The sequence below is a fragment of the Crassostrea angulata genome, chromosome 3 (assembly GCF_025612915.1).
Source record: "Crassostrea angulata isolate pt1a10 chromosome 3, ASM2561291v2, whole genome shotgun sequence".
Classification (NCBI taxonomy): Eukaryota; Metazoa; Mollusca; class Bivalvia; order Ostreida; family Ostreidae; genus Magallana; species Magallana angulata.
In genome coordinates, this window is record NC_069113.1 from 56,347,438 (window position 1) to 56,364,024 (window position 16,587).

At 37.6% G+C, this 16,587-nt stretch overlaps 2 protein-coding genes across 25 annotated transcripts in view; both read left to right on the forward strand.

Moving 5' to 3' along the window:
- Window positions 1–10,093, forward strand: part of LOC128178001 (rho guanine nucleotide exchange factor 28-like) — a 70,915-nt gene extending 60,822 nt beyond the window's left edge. For all 21 annotated transcript variants that reach the window (XM_052844956.1, XM_052844953.1, XM_052844959.1 and 18 more), the window contains 12 exons: window positions 147–313; window positions 503–584; window positions 1,177–1,262; window positions 1,602–1,872; window positions 2,195–2,298; window positions 2,866–2,935; window positions 4,135–4,311; window positions 4,626–4,714; window positions 5,689–5,847; window positions 6,006–6,275; window positions 7,030–7,832; window positions 8,256–10,093. In XM_052844956.1, coding sequence (XP_052700916.1) covers window positions 147–313; window positions 503–584; window positions 1,177–1,262; window positions 1,602–1,872; window positions 2,195–2,298; window positions 2,866–2,935; window positions 4,135–4,311; window positions 4,626–4,714; window positions 5,689–5,847; window positions 6,006–6,275; window positions 7,030–7,824 — 2,270 coding nt within the window. In that variant the 3' untranslated portion in view covers window positions 7,825–7,832; window positions 8,256–10,093. The remainder of the gene's footprint in view (window positions 1–146; window positions 314–502; window positions 585–1,176; window positions 1,263–1,601; window positions 1,873–2,194; window positions 2,299–2,865; window positions 2,936–4,134; window positions 4,312–4,625; window positions 4,715–5,688; window positions 5,848–6,005; window positions 6,276–7,029; window positions 7,833–8,255) is intronic.
- A 578-nt stretch (window positions 10,094–10,671) lies between these two features.
- The window catches only part of LOC128176667 (calcium/calmodulin-dependent protein kinase type IV-like), a 37,718-nt gene continuing 31,802 nt past the window's right edge, over window positions 10,672–16,587 (forward strand). For 2 of the 4 annotated variants that reach the window (XM_052843160.1, XM_052843159.1), the window contains exons 1-12: window positions 10,672–10,854; window positions 11,084–11,162; window positions 11,254–11,316; window positions 11,540–11,622; window positions 12,839–12,911; window positions 13,143–13,181; window positions 13,282–13,333; window positions 13,559–13,633; window positions 14,940–15,015; window positions 15,405–15,525; window positions 15,950–16,108; window positions 16,306–16,334. In XM_052843160.1, the coding sequence (XP_052699120.1) occupies window positions 10,760–10,854; window positions 11,084–11,162; window positions 11,254–11,316; window positions 11,540–11,622; window positions 12,839–12,911; window positions 13,143–13,181; window positions 13,282–13,333; window positions 13,559–13,633; window positions 14,940–15,015; window positions 15,405–15,525; window positions 15,950–16,108; window positions 16,306–16,334 (944 nt within the window). In that variant the 5' untranslated portion in view covers window positions 10,672–10,759. The remainder of the gene's footprint in view (window positions 10,855–11,083; window positions 11,163–11,253; window positions 11,317–11,539; window positions 11,623–12,838; window positions 12,912–13,142; window positions 13,182–13,281; window positions 13,334–13,558; window positions 13,634–14,939; window positions 15,016–15,404; window positions 15,526–15,949; window positions 16,109–16,305; window positions 16,335–16,587) is intronic. The other 2 variants (XM_052843158.1, XM_052843157.1) reach the window with 1 other exon arrangement.

Here is a 16,587-nt window from a genome sequence, read left to right on the forward strand (position 1 = left end):
GCCTTTAGTCAGTTGTCTGAAAACTATGTATCAGAATTCTACAAACTGCCATGATTTGTGCTGTTTCAGCTGATAATTGTAAAGGTACAACTTACTGCATTCAGATATACCTCTAAACATTAATTGGTTAATTGGGTTGTTTTCAGTCAAAGAGGAGAGACAGAACATCAGTCGCTCATTACAGCTCAGTAAGGAATTATTACAGAGCATTGACGACAGGGTCCATGAGCAGGAGAGGATACAGCGGTTACGGGAAATCTACGAGGGCTTCGACCCGCGGGCGACCACACTATATAAGGGCAGAAAGTTCAAGGTAAGACACTGAATGATTCATCAAAATGAAATTATATCAGACACTTACTCAGCAAAGTCAGCAAAAGATTCTGTTGAACTAGGCTTCATTCAAGGTTTTAAGGTTTAAGGGTTTCAATTAGTTTTAGGGTTCAGAATAAAGTATTATTTTTCATATGTCTTTAGTGTCAAATTTTTGTTTCGTGTACAGAAATCAGACATATCTACTCATGGAAGGAAGTTAGTGAAAGAGGGAACAATCGGTTACAAAAGTGCTAGAGGAAAAGTTGCAGGTAAGATGAGGATCCCTCTGTTATTCTGTACAATTCTCACATGTTGAGACACAAAACTAAAGCAGAAACTGCATAACAAAATTTGTTTAGCTGCAATAAAGTTTTTTGAGGTTCGAGAGAACCTTGTCTTTGCAAACATTTCTCGCTGTGATCCAGTCTTGGATTATTAAAAATGTGTCATGTATTTGATGACATCTTGATCATGAAAATAGTTGTTGCGTACTAGCATATCTCCAGTAATCTGGGAAATAAAGATGTCACAAACAGAAGTTAGTTTAAAGTAATTGATTTCACTCTCTCTCTCTTCCCTCTCCCCAATCACAATGAGATTCTAGAAAGGAAAACCATGTACTGTAGACTCCTAATGAAACACAAGGAATAAATATCCACATTAAATAGAAGTACATCTCATGGATTTTATAATTTTGCTTTTGTTTTTTGAATGCATGTAAAATAAATGGAACTATGATAAAAATTCAACATTTGCGATTTTATTATTTTCGCAATTTGATGTATTATGGTAGAATCACGGAGTTAAGTACTCGCATATAAAAAAAGAATTTACGGTAGTATTTCTCACTCTCTTTTCCAGAAGCCACCATGGTTGTTCTGACAGATCTCATCTTCTTCATGCAGGAACAGAACGGGAAATATACTTTTTTCTCACAAGATAACAAGGTATGATCAAAAAGTGATGAAAATAGTACGGGTTACTCAAAGGATTATACTAGGCTGCATCAAAGAGTGCACATATCGGACCCTATGAAAAACTCTGATGTGTAATTTTATGGTAGAACTTGAGTAGCAGTCAGTTATTCTAAAAATTGAGCTCTTCACTTTCCCTATTTCCTTTATCATGTGCAACAATTTAGTGGCATTAGAAACATTGGATTTGATTCATTCTTTTAGTAAATCGTAATATCTATGTTCAAATTTTATTTTGTTTTGTTGAACGTTTTCCGATTTTCATGATTCTTGTTTCTTTGAATTTTAAACCTCTAGTTTTGTTTTTTTCAGTCATGTGCAATACCCCTGTTTGAGTTGCTAGTTCGTGAGAAGAGCGACACAAAAGAAAGTAAAGGGATCTACTTAATCAGTCAAAATAAGGATAATCCCGAGATGTATGAGATAGTTTGTAACACTAACAGTGAGAGAGAGGCTTGGATACGTGAGATAAGGGCCGCCTCAGAAAAATGTCCGCCGGAGGACGAAATCCAGCCCCAGGAAAGTGATGAGGAAGAGAGGAGACAGATGATGGAGCGATCCAACAAGATCCGGGAAATCATAGGTACGTCTTTATGATTTATCCAACAAAATGGGTATGTTATCACAATATGCTCCAGCAAGATCCATGATGGCATAGATTTACTGTATAACTTTACTTGATGTATTTATATCCAGAATTCAAAACTATGTTATGAAGTTATACCCAATAAAATGGATTCTATACATTACAACACAAACCCAGTCTTTAATTTCATAAAGTAATGGGAAAGTTTCCAGACATAATATTCTACAGTTTACAAGTGACTGGTACTCTCAATGAAAGATTTTATAATTGAACTGTGAAGCTGTGATAAAAGTTCTAAATGTCTGATGATGTATTGTAGAGTTACTACACCGGAAGGACGAAGAGATGAAAACAGTGTGTGATCACAAGAACCAGCTGGTGACGGAGCTCCTGGACATCTACAACATGCGAGACCTCTCTAAGGTATGTAATGATTCTGTCCCACACTAAATCTACAGCATGCGAGACCTCTCCATGGTATGTAATAATTCTGTCCCACACTAAATCTACAGCATGCGAGACCTCTCTAAGGTATGTAACGATTCTGTCCCACACTAAATCTACAGCATGCGAGACCTCTCTAAGGTATGTAATGATTCTGTCCCACACTAAATATACAGCATGCGAGACCTCTCTAAGGTATGTAACGATTCTGTCCCACACTAAATCTACAGCATGCGAGACCTCTCTAAGGTATGTAATGATTCTGTCCCACACTAAATATACAGCATGCGAGACCTCTCAAATGTCTTGGTCTCTCTCACACTTCACTCGACTCATCTAAAATAATCTCTAGGCCAACATGAGTTTCAGCTATAGCATAAATCAAAAAAAAATTCAGTACATGTACTTTGTATCACTCTTCTCGAATCCGTGATACTTCATTGATGCCTCTTTTCTACCTGTATAATGGTCTGTTATTATGAGATGGAGATCATCATAGAAATGATTGAGAAATGTTTCTCTGATTCCCTGTTTCTGTTTACACAGCGGCCAGACTCTATGGGGTCAGATGAGGGAGCGGAACAATTGGACGCTATACAGACCGCCATACAACAAGGTAAGCCGAGTCATCCTGATTTACAACACTCGCTAAAAATGTTCCTGTCACAAATGGCAGTGCTCTTCTTATTTATTGTAAAGTCTTAAAAAGGTTGGATGGTCATTGCCATTTTCAGACAGCAGTAAATCATGCTTATAATGAAGTGCCAGGGATGGGCTATTTTGCTTCCATTTAAGCGTATTTGGTTATATCCGTGAAGTTTTCAACATGTATTAAAATAATGGGGAATAAAATTCACTTCGCTATTAGCTTCAATTCATTATAATATTCGCTATAACTGTGTTGTATTGTAAATCAATATCCTTCAGACAAAGAGCTCTGTATAATGGTATAGTAAAAATACTGTAGTTATCATAACGAAAAAAAATAAAAATTTTGAATCTGAAATTTTTTTTTTCGATTGAATAGATGGTTTATTCCAAAAATATTATATTTAGAATATTAAGACAGGTTGGAATGACATTTTTTTTTTTACCATCCAACCTCCTCAAAAGCTTTTTTAAGTTTTTCTTGGTTTGGATGTGACGGTTCTAAATGATGATTTTTTGGGAGTTGATTTTAATCAACTCTCCTATGCAGTTACTCGGACAAACCGAAAGTGAAACAGTGTCTGGACCTGATAAAACAAATCATTGCTGCTGACAAGACTTAGTTCTTGAAAATAATTGATGAATTCGATGTAATGTATGCTAAAGCATTGTTTTTCAAGGAAACTTATTTATAAATACCTTGAAAATAGTCAGATTTTAAATGGTACGAACAATTTAAATATTTTTTGTAGTCGTATGTATTCCTACGCCAGAGTTCAATATAATCTCGTTCAACTTGACGCTCGGCTGTCTCCGTAAATCCTTGTCGGAGATTTACGGTGTCAGCCGAGCGTCAAGTTGAACGAGACTAGAGTTCAATATTGCTTGGATCCATACAATTTTCGAGAAATATTTCTATCACTGATACATAGTTTGATTGAATTAATTTTATCTTTAAATATTATTTAACATGATTCATATGGGGGTTTCTCGACATTCTTGTCGAAAAAGTCCAAAAATCCATATTATATAAATGTGCGTAATTCAAATTAGAAACTACATGTACTTGTCATGCAAAATAACATAATTTATCATTGATTTTAAAATGAATAAACATCGACAAAATCAACTCCCATCAGTTCTTCAGTACTTTGATTTCTATTCCAGCTACTGTAACGGCCTCCAACCTGACCAACATGTTGGGGGGAGGTTCCGGACCTAACCAGCTGATGCGACACGTCAGCAGTGTGGGTGAGCACGTCAGCTCCTCCTTCACTGTCACCCCCATAGCCAAGCGGGCTGAGACCTTCGCTGGGTTTGATACCACGTTTGAATTATCCAAAGGTACAAAAGCACACCTTAAGCAATAGAATGTATTTAAGATTATGCATTTTTTTTTTTAAATTGGAATTTATTTTTTAAGATATTGTTTATAGGTTGTTTAACAATGTTTCTGAAGATGAAATTATTTTTACTTTAAAGCTCTTTAGTTCATCAAATTACTTTTGCTTAGTTATCTTATTCAGAAAATTAAAACTATTTTTTGAAATGATTCAAACAAGTTGACAAGCATCAGAGATTATTCTTAAGCATAAGTTTATAATCCCTTGACACTGTGTATTGATTTAACACTGATGTATGTTGATATAATTCCGTAGGAGACAACAGCAGGAAGAGGCAGGGTGGTCACCTAATGGACATTGAGGGTCAACAATTGGATAGTGACTCCGAGCTCTCCTACGACCAGGTACTGTGTGTGTAGAATGGGTGTACTGGGGTGTTACATGTACTGTGTGTGTACACAGGTGATACATGTACTGTTTGTGTACACAGGTGATACATGTACTGTGTGTGTACACAGGTGATACATGTACTGTATGTGTACACAGGTGATACATGTACTGTATGTGTATACAGGTGATACATGTACTGTATGTGTATACAGGTGATACATGTACTGTATATGTGCACAGGTGATACATGTACTGTATGTGTATACAGGTGATACATGTACTTTGTGTGTATACAGGTGATACATGTACTGTGTGTGTATACAGGTGATACATGTACTGTATGTGTTTTCTATTAGGTGTAATATGGGTGTAACTTGTTCTGTGCGAGTCTTCCTCTGTTGTTCCTTTGTCTTGGTCACAACCTCAAAACATGTTCTTTGAATCAGCCTTCTAAATTACAAACTTTACCTTAATATATAAATATTTAATATACAAATGTATCTTATAGGCAAATATATTCAGCATTTACTAAAGTGTAGGGGAATTCATCAGTAAATTAATCATCTCATTTTATTGTCATATCCTTTTCACAATACTTTTTCATCATTAAGGTGGTATGGGACACTTCTATGTTGTGACATATTGTTTATCAAAATAAACAATAAAATCAAGTATAACTATATAAGTAGTTTCTTTCCCAATATTGTCACCTAACAGTAGCGCAGTGGGTAAGAGGGTATACTACGAATCTATAAGTCATGAGTTCGAATCCTGCTGGGGGTTTTACATTTTTTACCTCTCCAAATATTTTCAAAAGCTATTTTTTGGTTAAATATTGTGAAAATTCTAAACTGGTGAAAGTATTCTAATTATAATGTACTTTAATCTGCATTAATATCAACAGATGTCCCATACCACCTTAAGAATTGAAATTTTAAATCATAAGGCAAACACTGGTATCCATGAGGGGCACTCTTGTTACTTACAGCAATCCTTGGTGTACAATGATTCTAACGACTCCAGTAGTGTTAACTATGACAGCCAGAGTACAACCGGCTCTGTGATGGAGGCCTACCCCTTCCAACTCCCCATCTACCTGGCCGGCGATCACATGCGTCAGCTTTCAACCTCCCTTAACAACATTGTGGTAAGCATACACGACAAAAGCAAACTAGAAATACAGAAGCCTTATTTTTAGAATTTCTTTGAAAATCAATGAGACCGGACTGGAGCAACAGTGAATTTCTGAAATACCTAAATGTAGTCGGACTTCCTGCTAAATTTGATATGCCTTTCTAATTTTAGCATTTAACGTCCAAGTACGGAACTGAGGTTGAATCCTTGAAAGCTCAGCTGGCAGAGGCAAATGAGAGAATCAACAAGCTGTCGGCAGATGTGAACGAGAAGCGAGGGGGGTCGTACAAGCACCACACACTGGAGGAACTCCGTAACATCCAGGAGCAGGTCCAGAGAGAGAAGGCGGTGATGGCGCTACAGCGGGAGAAGGAGCTGAGGGATGTTAGCTTTGAGAGAGCTGTCCTGGAGGAGCAGCGCAAGCAGCTGGAGAAAGACCAGGTACACTGTCCCACATCTGGTACACTGTCCGATATCTGGTACACTACCCGATATCTTGCGGTGTAGTTTTATCTAGAGGGAAACTGGGGGACATAGTATTACATAAGGGGCACCTGCACCACCAACCCTCCTACCTTACTGGGGGGGGGGGGGGGGGTCTTTTTTTATTGTCTTATCTAATACACCTGCTTCTGTATAAATTATGACTTAAGTGAAGGCCAGGGAATGAAGGGGTTTGATTCAATATAATCATAATTTGAAAAATCTTATTTTGCATTTCATACATTTTAAGGGGAATAAAACTTGTTTTGTTGTTAGATTTAATTCAGTAAAAAAGTGCACCTTTTACCATGTTTTGATGTAGTAGTTTTTGCACACCTCTACTGGTTGTCCATTATATAGAGGGCACCTGCTAGTAGGGATTCGTATCTACAGTTAGGGAAGGTGCACAATACTGTCTTAGAGGGCACCTTCTTGTATTAGGGAATGTTACTGCACATTTTAACTGCTTGTATTTAGTACAATGTGGTATTCATTGAGAGCTTTCTTGATGATGAAAACCTGTAATGTGAAGAATACTTTGCATGCATATACAAATGAAAGATTACAATTTATATTGGTTAAATTTTTAGTTTCCCAACAATGGAAAGAGACAAATTTTGAACCTTTTAGAATATTTTCAGTACCCGGTATATGAAATGGATGTATGTAGACAAATTATGTCCACTCTGAAAGAATTTTTTCTGTTTAACAGGCTGACCTAGCTGCCAAGAAAGATGAGTTGAAGCGACAGAAGGAAGCTTTCCAGAGACAGATAGACTTGTGGCAGCAGGAGAAGATGTCTCATCGAGATTCTCCCATAGAGAAGACTATCAGTGCTCCGGGGATGGTTGCACTCAGAGACAAAGACAGTTTGGAGGGTACTAGCTCTACAGACCCCAAGCCCATGTCGTACCCAGACTCCCCCAATCAGAACTCTCACCGACGCTCGGCCAGCGCCGACTTCTGTTCCACCATAGAGAGCGATCTCGAGAGACTGAGGTCGGGTCACGTCAAGACTCGGCGTGAGCTGCCCCTCAGGCCTGACCAGACCAGGGGGTCAGGGATCCCCAACACACCCAGCTTCTCCTCAAGTGTGTCCAGTAAGTTGGCTGGAAACAAAAACCAGCAACTGCCACTCCATTTGTATAGTGCTAAGAATGAACATAAGAAGTCGGCCTCCCCCTCCCAGCTCTCTCAGTCTGTAGGAAGTGGTAAAGGAGTCCAGCAGGTGCTGCCATTCAAACTAGCGGACACCACGGGAGGGAAATCCTCCACCCAAGCCGGCCCCCCGCCTATGTCCGGGAGTCAGAGTGTGTCCAATCTCTACAAATCTAACCGACCGCAGCACCAGAAGTCCTCGTCTTCCTCCTCTCTGCTGGGGGGAGTGTTAAAGCTGGCCGAGCCCGGCGGGAAGGGGAAGTCTCCCAACAACAACGCTGATGCCAAAGGTCAAGCTCAGGAAAACTCTGGACAGCAGAAGAACGGCAGTGGAATCTTCTACATGTAATTAATCAGGTCAGTGTCCAGAATTGGTGTAATACTGTGTACAGGGTAATTTTCGCCCTCATTTTAATTTTTGCCCCTTTCGGCCTCGTCAGGGAGCAAATTTATGACTGGGCAATTACCAGTGTCTAAATTTATTTCTCTTCAAACACAACTGTGTCTTGGGAAATTCATGACGGGGCAAAACTGTCATCAAGCTTAAAAGAGCGAAAATTACACGGGGTGAAAATAACCCTGTATACAGCAATGTTACTAATTAGATCATTATAGAGTATAATCTGTATACATTTGACTAATCAAGTCAATCAAAGGAATTTCCTGTAATTATTTAAGTCAGTCTTGGAAATGCTTCCTTCTATTTCTGATTAAGTTTCCATATCAGTTTAACATGTATCAGAAAGCTTTAGCTCACCTTGCCTTCTTCATTTTTTACAGAGAACTCAACATGTGCCATAAATTGCCAGACTGTAAAGAATAAAGGAGGACAGGGGACTGAGGAAGTGTCAAAGCCGGAGCTACATGTAGCTGAATGGACAAAGACCGACGAACTCTCTCTCTCTCAGGAATGTCACACATCATGTCATCCCAGTTTTGATGATGTCTGTGTGGATGGGCGATTCTGTGCTGAAGCCAAAGACTTGCTTAATTACTGAAATAGGACACTCGTATACATAATACATATTGTGTAGGACAGACATGATTCATCCCGTTACACAGTCCTGTCAGGTGGCACAAAAAAAAGACTTACACTGTAGTCATGTTTGTGATAAAGTAGTCGGAGAAACCAAGTAAAAACCTAGCTTCTGATATAACCGGCCTCCCTGATTAGACTTGTGATGGATATTTCATGTCGCGGCAGGAATCTGTAACAATTCTTGTGTTTACAACAAGTGCTGGTTCACTTGGAGATCTGAGATACACCTCACATTTCATTATTGGACTTCCTTCCAGCAGTAGTTTTAATCCAGACATTTTATTTGTAAGAGGTCATTGTTATAAGAAACCATGGGAGTGATACATGTGTGCAGAAACTGTACTGTATTTATTAATTCTTTTGTTAACATGTGTGTTAGGAAAACAAATTGTTTTTTACCAAACAAAAAAAAAAAAAGATTTGTGAAGGTAGACAATAGAGGACTGTATGTGTATATTGGCTGTTTTTAGTTTGTTGACCTGTATCAACTGTTCTTATCTGTGTTAGGGTGAACGGTTTGGCCACTTGTTTAGTCTGCAGGCTACGGAGACTGTGGACTTTATAGACCAGGACTGACTTTGGACTCGACCCCCAGGGTGACAATCTTTTTACTGGCTTGACTGTTAACTGGTCACTTCTTTTGGTCAGGTGACTTTTTATCATCAGGAAACTTGATTCCTTACCGAACATTCCCAGAAGAAAAAGAGATAACCTTTATTTTTATGAGTTTAATTTTTTATAGTCATTTTTTGCCAAATTAAAGGAGAACTTTTAACCTGTTTTTTTATACCAACATGTGGCCCTCACTTTGTTACTAAATATAGACATTCATATTTTGTGGCTCTGTTATATCATGTTTTCATTCATTTTGTCGATGCCAAGCTATTACACTTACGTGTCACGGATCAACTGCTGAATAACCCTGTGTGGTTGCAAGGAGCTGCGTGATACAAAACCAGTCATGCGTGACCGCTGCTGACTCCTTATAATGCCCCCGTATTTATTGTATTCAGATTGTAGACACATTTATACACTTATGACACCACAGGTTGAAGATTTGACGAAGGATATCAGACTTGGGCAGCTGGCCTGCTATATTTTACTTTAGTTATGGGAAAATCTCTTTGAAAAAAGGAATTTGTGATCTGATGAAAAATTGGACTTTTAATGAAATGAAGGCTGATTTCTGCATGGATAGAATACTACCAAGAGAACAGGTGTTAGCATTTTATTGACTTTTATTGTTTGCCTGTCATCTTCCCCTCATTTGCTACATTTGTAATTAATGATTGTTTTCGACTTTGTTAAATATATATATATATTTCTAATGTCTGGTACACTTTCGTGGGGATAACAGAGTGTTATCCCTGTAATGTCAAATAGGATTGACCCAGGCTGGGATAAATGGTCTGAGAACTTATCCCTCGGGATCAGTCTCCGCTCATTGCTTGGACTCTGGGATTTTTTTTCGTGTGTCCTTAGAGACGCTGCATGGAACTTGTTATAATGTAATACTTTTACATTTTATCATAATTAACAAAATTGCCATTAATGGTTTTAATAAAAAAAAATTACAAAGGCTCTTGCTTTGTTATGACTTGATCTGGTGTAAATCACCAAATGGGAGGTTTCTTGTAATGGCTGGAATGTGAAATACCCAAAATTAATCAACTGTTTCATTGCTTCATATTTTAAAGACCACATAGAGTAATAGTAAATAAGATTTTGTTTTGAATTGCAGAAAAAATTCTGTTTTTCCAGCTGTTTTAACAGATATGGTCTGGCATAGCGTGATTACAGGTTGCTAAGCTGGTCCACCGGATCATACTTGAGCAGTATTAAATAGATAAATGTATATTAACAGTTTAGTACTGATGGATAACATTTTTAGATGAATTATGAATGAAATTAAACTCGTTAATTGTCTTTTTGCAATTCTGGGTACTCCAATAACATTATTCATAAATGGGACTTGTGAAAGCATTACATTTTGGCTCAATTTGAATACATGTAAAATCCTTGATTTAACAAATAATTATTATATAAAGGAGTTTCCCTATTAAAGACAATACAAAATTATTCTGAATTAAAAATGCAATTTTATATAGAGTTGTCGTTCTTGAATGGATTTATCATCGGGATCGATGTGCAGAAAATTAATCCATTGGCATAGTCACGTGACCTTAGAGAGCAACAACAAAACTATCAAACAGTTACCCTAAAAATTAAATAGAAATCAACAAAAATGCCGCGTGAGGCAAAACAAGATTACTGGATAAGTGAGAGCACCAAGGATCAGAAGTTCGAAGACTATTACACACAGTTGACAGAGCTCGGGCGGTAAGCAGAGGGCCAACAGGTGCCCGTTCTCCGTAGTAACAGTGGCCGACTTACTATTTACATTAGTTGCATATGGCGGAAGTTTATTAATTTCATGATGTTCATTATTATATTGAAAGGGGCTGATATATTATTTCTTGTGCTCTAGAATACAAATTATTGTTAATAAATAACAGTTATCATGCAATTTACTCGAACTTGTGAAGCTATTTGTATTTTCACTTTAAAGTGGTGCAACATCTGTGGTGTACAAATGTGAGCATAAGGGAACCACCAAGAAATGGGCCGTCAAAATCATCCACAAAAGGGTATGAATTAGAATCGGTATGAAAATTACAGAAAATATACTTATTTTCTAACTAAATCGTGTTCTCATGAATTGCTTTTATGATTTTTCAGGTGGACAAGAAAGTGATCAATACAGAGATCGGAATCCTGCTAAAACTCAATCATAAAAATGTGGTAGGTACTTACTTGTTGTAGATCTAATGTTGCACATGGAACCATTTGTGATAATGGCGTGTTGATAGCAGAGTAGATTTCTGTTATTCTCTAGTGTTATTACATGTAATTGTTTTAATTTGTAAACTTACTAAACACAATGTCAATAAGACTGAATGTATATTGATGTAACATTATTGGATGAAATAGTCTGTAAAATGTAACTTGATTTTGTTGATCTTAGATTCGGTTAAAGGAGATATTTGAGACACCTACAGATATCTATCTTGTCTTGGAACTGGTAAAAGGAGGTGAACTCTTTGACAGGTAGGGTTAATTTCTTTATGTAATAACAAGGAGGTGAACTCTTTGACAGGTAGGGTTAATTACTTTATGTAATAACAAGGAGGTGAACTCTTTGACAGGTAGGGTTAATTACTTTATGTAATAACAAGGAGGTGAACTCTTTGACAGGTAGGGTTAATTACTTTATGTAAAAACAAGGAGGTGAACTCTTTGACAGTTACGGTTAATTACTCGATCTATGTAATAACAAGGAGGTGAACTCTTTGACAGGTAGGGTTAATTTCTTTATGTAATAACAAGGAGGTGAACTCTTTGACAGTTACGGTTAATTACTTTATGTAATAACAAGGAGGTGAACTCTTCGACAGGTAGGGTTAATTACTTTATGTAATAACAAGGAGGTGAACTCTTTGACAGTTACGGTTAATTACTTTATGTAATAACAATGAGGTGAACTCTTTGACAGGTAGGGTTAATTACTTTATGTAATAACAATGAGGTGAACTCTTTGACAGTTACGGTTAATTACTTTATGTAATAACAAGGAGGTGAACTCTTTGACAGTTACGGTTAATTACTTTATGTAATAACAAGGAGGTGAACTCTTCGACAGGTAGGGTTAATTACTTTATGTAATAACAAGGAGGTGAACTCTTCGACAGGTAGGGTTAATTACTTTATGTAATAACAATGAGGTGAACTCTTCGACAGGTAGGGTTAATTACTTTATGTAATAACAAGGAGGTGAACTCTTCGACAGGTAGGGTTAATTACTTTATGTAATAACAAGGAGGTGAACTCTTTGACAGGTCATTACTTAATGTAATAACAATGAGGTGAACTCTTTGACAGGTCATTACTTAATGTAATAACAATGAGGTGAACTCTTTGACAGGTAGGGTTAATTACTTTATGTAATAACAAGGAGGTGAACTCTTTGACAGGTAGGGTTAATTACTTTATGTAATAACAAGGAGGTGAACTCTTTGACAGGTAGGGTTCATTACTTAATGTAATAACAATGAGGTGAACTCTTTGACAGTTAGGGTTAATTACTTTATGTAATAACAATGAGGTGAACTCTTTGACAGTTACGGTTAATTACTTGATCTATGTTATAACATGAAGGATGATTTTATTTTTGAAATTTTGTAAATTTTATCTCTCTGATGATGTTTACTTTATGATATGCAAGTTGATTTTACATTTGATTATAATCTCTGTGATGATGTTTTAGAATTGTGAGCCGAGGCTACTACTCGGAGAAGGACGCGTCCACGGCAGTCAGACAAATGTTGGTGGCAGTGCAGGTAAATGCTACAAATGTATAAAATCAATATCGTCCTCTTAATTAACAAATTTTAATTGTCAATATGATGCAAGGAACTCAACGCTCTGTTATGTACCCAGGTAGAATAATTAAATATAGATAATTTTTGACTCTACTAGATAAACAGAAAATGTGTGGGTAGAAAGATACAGATGAAGTAATTCTGTGTTCATCTTGGTGTAAATGATTTGTGTTTCTTTGGTAATTGTAGTATCTCCATGAAAATGAAGTTGTGCACAGAGATTTAAAGGTCGGTTATTAGGAAACATACGGTAAATGATATTGTGGCTATCTGATTAGAAAAAGATCTGAATAAAATTGACAATCTATCTATGTATTTCAACTTTCAGCCTGAAAACCTCCTGTATGAAGATCTTACTGATGAGTCAAATTTGAAAGTTGGTAAGAAAATAAAAATGAACCTAAAAAGCAATAAAAAATATAAACAATTGTAAGATAATATTGACAGATATTGAGGATTACTATTGTGTATTTACTTAAGAAATGTAATTAAGACAAGGTGCAAGAAGCCTTTGGTTTTATAACATATTCATAGAACAAGCTATTGTTCTTGATTTGTAATGCATGTATTTGAGTTACTGATTCAATGGTTCTATTCATTTGAAGCTGACTTCGGTCTCTCCAAGATAATAGACAGAGAGGTGACCATGAACACTGTCTGTGGGACCCCCGGCTACTGTGGTAAGTCCCTCGGCTACTGTGGTAAGTCCCCCCCCGGCTACTGTGGTAAGTCCCCCCCTGGCTACTGTGGTAAGTCCCCCGGCTACTGTAGTAAGTCCCCCCCGGCTACTGTGGTAAGTACCCCCCGGCTACTGTGGTAAGTCCCCTCATCTACTGTGGTAAGTCCCCCCCGGCTACTGTGGTAAGTTCCCTCATCTACTGTGGTAAGTCCCCCTGGCTACTGTGGTAAGTCCCCTCATCTACTGTGGTAAGTCCCCTCTGGCTACTGTGGTAAGTCCCCTCATATACTGTGGTAAGTCCCCCCGGCTACTGTGGTAAGTCCCCTCATCTACTGTGGTAAGTCCCCTCATCTACTGTGGTAAGTCCCCTCTGGCTACTGTGGTAAGTCCCCGGCTACTGTGGTAAGTCCCCCCGGCTACTGTGGTTAGTCCCCCTGGCTACTGTGGTAAGTCCCCTCATCTACTGTGGTAAGTCCCCTCTGGCTACTGTGGTAAGTCCCCTCATCTACTGTGGTAAGTCCCCTCTGGCTACTGTGGTAAGTCCCCTCATCTACTGTGGTAAGTCCCCTCTGGCTACTGTGGTAAGTCCCCTCATCTACTGTGGTAAGTTCCCTCATCTACTGTGGTAAGTCCCGTCTGGCTACTGTGGTAAGTCCCCTCATCTACTGTGGTAAGTCCCCTCTGGCTACTCTGGTAAGTCCCCCCGTCTACTGTGGTAAGTCCCCTCTGGCTACTGTGGTAAGTCCCCTAATCTACAGTGGCAAGTCCCCTCTGGCTACTGTTGTAAGTCCCTTGACTACTGTGGTAAGTCCCCGTCTGGCTACTGTGGTAAGTCCCCTTATCTACTGTGGTAAGTCCCCTCTGGCTACTCTGGTAAGTCCCTTGACTACTGTGGTAAGTCCCCTCTGGCTACTCTGGTAAGTCCCCCGTCTACTGTGGTAAGTACCTCTGCTACTCTGGTTAGTCACCTGGCTGCTGTGGTAAGTCCCCTCTGGCTACTGTGGTAAGTCCCCCTGGCTACTGTGGTAAGTCCTTCCAGCTATTTTGGTGAGTCCCGACCTAGATTTATCCTGCGTTTGTTTCTGTTTTCTTTTCGTCATTAAAACCTCTCCTCTTGTGTATATGTTTATTTTTTATAAATACCGAAAATGTATAACCATTCATTGGTTAATTTATAAATGAAATTGAGATTTAACGTTTTTCCAACACATCAAACAACTAGTCTCGAAGGTATATTTATACAATAGTACATGTATTTTACATGAGATTATTTGATGAATTGATTTGATGTATCCAACTCCACACAGCTCCTGAGGTGTTGGCCGGCAAGCGTTACTCGTACCCTGTGGACATGTGGAGCATCGGTGTGATCACTTATATCCTGTACGTATGACACTTGATTACTTTAATACTAGTCTTACTTATATATGTCACTGGATTTGCGTGGAAGTATTTGAATTGATGGGAGCTTAATTTTTGTGGATGTCTGGGTACCCCTTTCGATCCAAATAATCAACAAAACAAAGTCTTTATTCTTAATACATTTAAACCAATCCTTGAAATTACACAAACAAAAATTAAGAAAATTAACAATTCAAGAAATTTGACAGGTTTAAATGATTCAACAGTGCTGATTTCTGGCCCATTACACATCAAATGTGTAGAGCATGAACTTATTAGCAATGTTATGCACTGTTTATACAGCCTCAGGCTTGGGTTGCTACTTAACTAAAACATTTTTAAACTGATTTTTTTTAACCATTATATTCCAGATTATGTGGTTATGAGCCATTTTACAGTGGTGAAAATGAGGCAGAGATGTACAAGAAAATTCTGAAAGCAGACTACAAATTTGAACCACCCTTTTGGAACAATATCAGTGAAAATGCCAAAGTAATTACATGTTCAATATTTAGGAGCACGAAGAGCATATATGTATTGTAGTCTATTGATCTTAATTTGGCAGTGTATAAGAAAAAATGATAATGGGGATAAGTGATTCAGTTAATAACAATATGAATTATGTAGATATAAATATATTTTCCTGGAAACAGAGACTCTTGCAGCTAAATCACATATCAAAAGTATGATGTAAATTTATACTAATTTGAAGACAATTTCAGAAATCATTGAATGTTTATTTTGTAACTGCAAAAAACTTCCGATAATGAAATTCTGATTAAAACCTGTAGAAAGCTTTTTGACATGCATATATTATGACACTCACTTTACAACATACCAATTTGAAAGGAGAAAGCCAAAGAGAAAAAATCAGGTCCAAGCATGCATGATGGCAATCGCTGTATGTGTTTTTCAGGACTTTGTGAGGCGTATGTTACAGTTAGATCCCAAGAAACGTCTGACCGAGAGTCAGGCTCTAAATCACCCCTGGGTGAAGGGCGTGGCCGCAAAGAGTGAACACATGCCAGAGACACACAACAAGATTAAGGAATTCAACGCCACTCGTAAAATGAAGGTAACTCCACACCTGGTCTACATTCTCTCACACAGCAAACATATCTGACTCAATTCTTACATTGGCAAATTCAAAATGCAAAAGAGTTGGATTATAACAAATAATATTAACTAGTAATATTTTTTCTGTGATTGTAAATTTTAAAGATATATCTTTTTCCATCAGTAAATGAAAAAAAAATGTATGAATTTTGTCAGAACCAAGAAATAATTTCGCCACAGGTTAGGTAAGAGCATTACGCCAGGTGTGGTGTGAATTGTCCATATTTCATGTTGACAAAACCCTCTTGTGGCTATGTTAGACTACCATTCCACTGTATAGATATATGTTATAAAATAATTGTATTGTGTAAGTTATAATCAACTAGATGTAATCTTGTGCGAGTTTGAGAATATTATTGTCTCTTTTGAAAGTTCAGCAGTACTAAAAAGATTTCTTCACTTCACAATTTGACACACATATTTCTCTCCCTTCTGTAG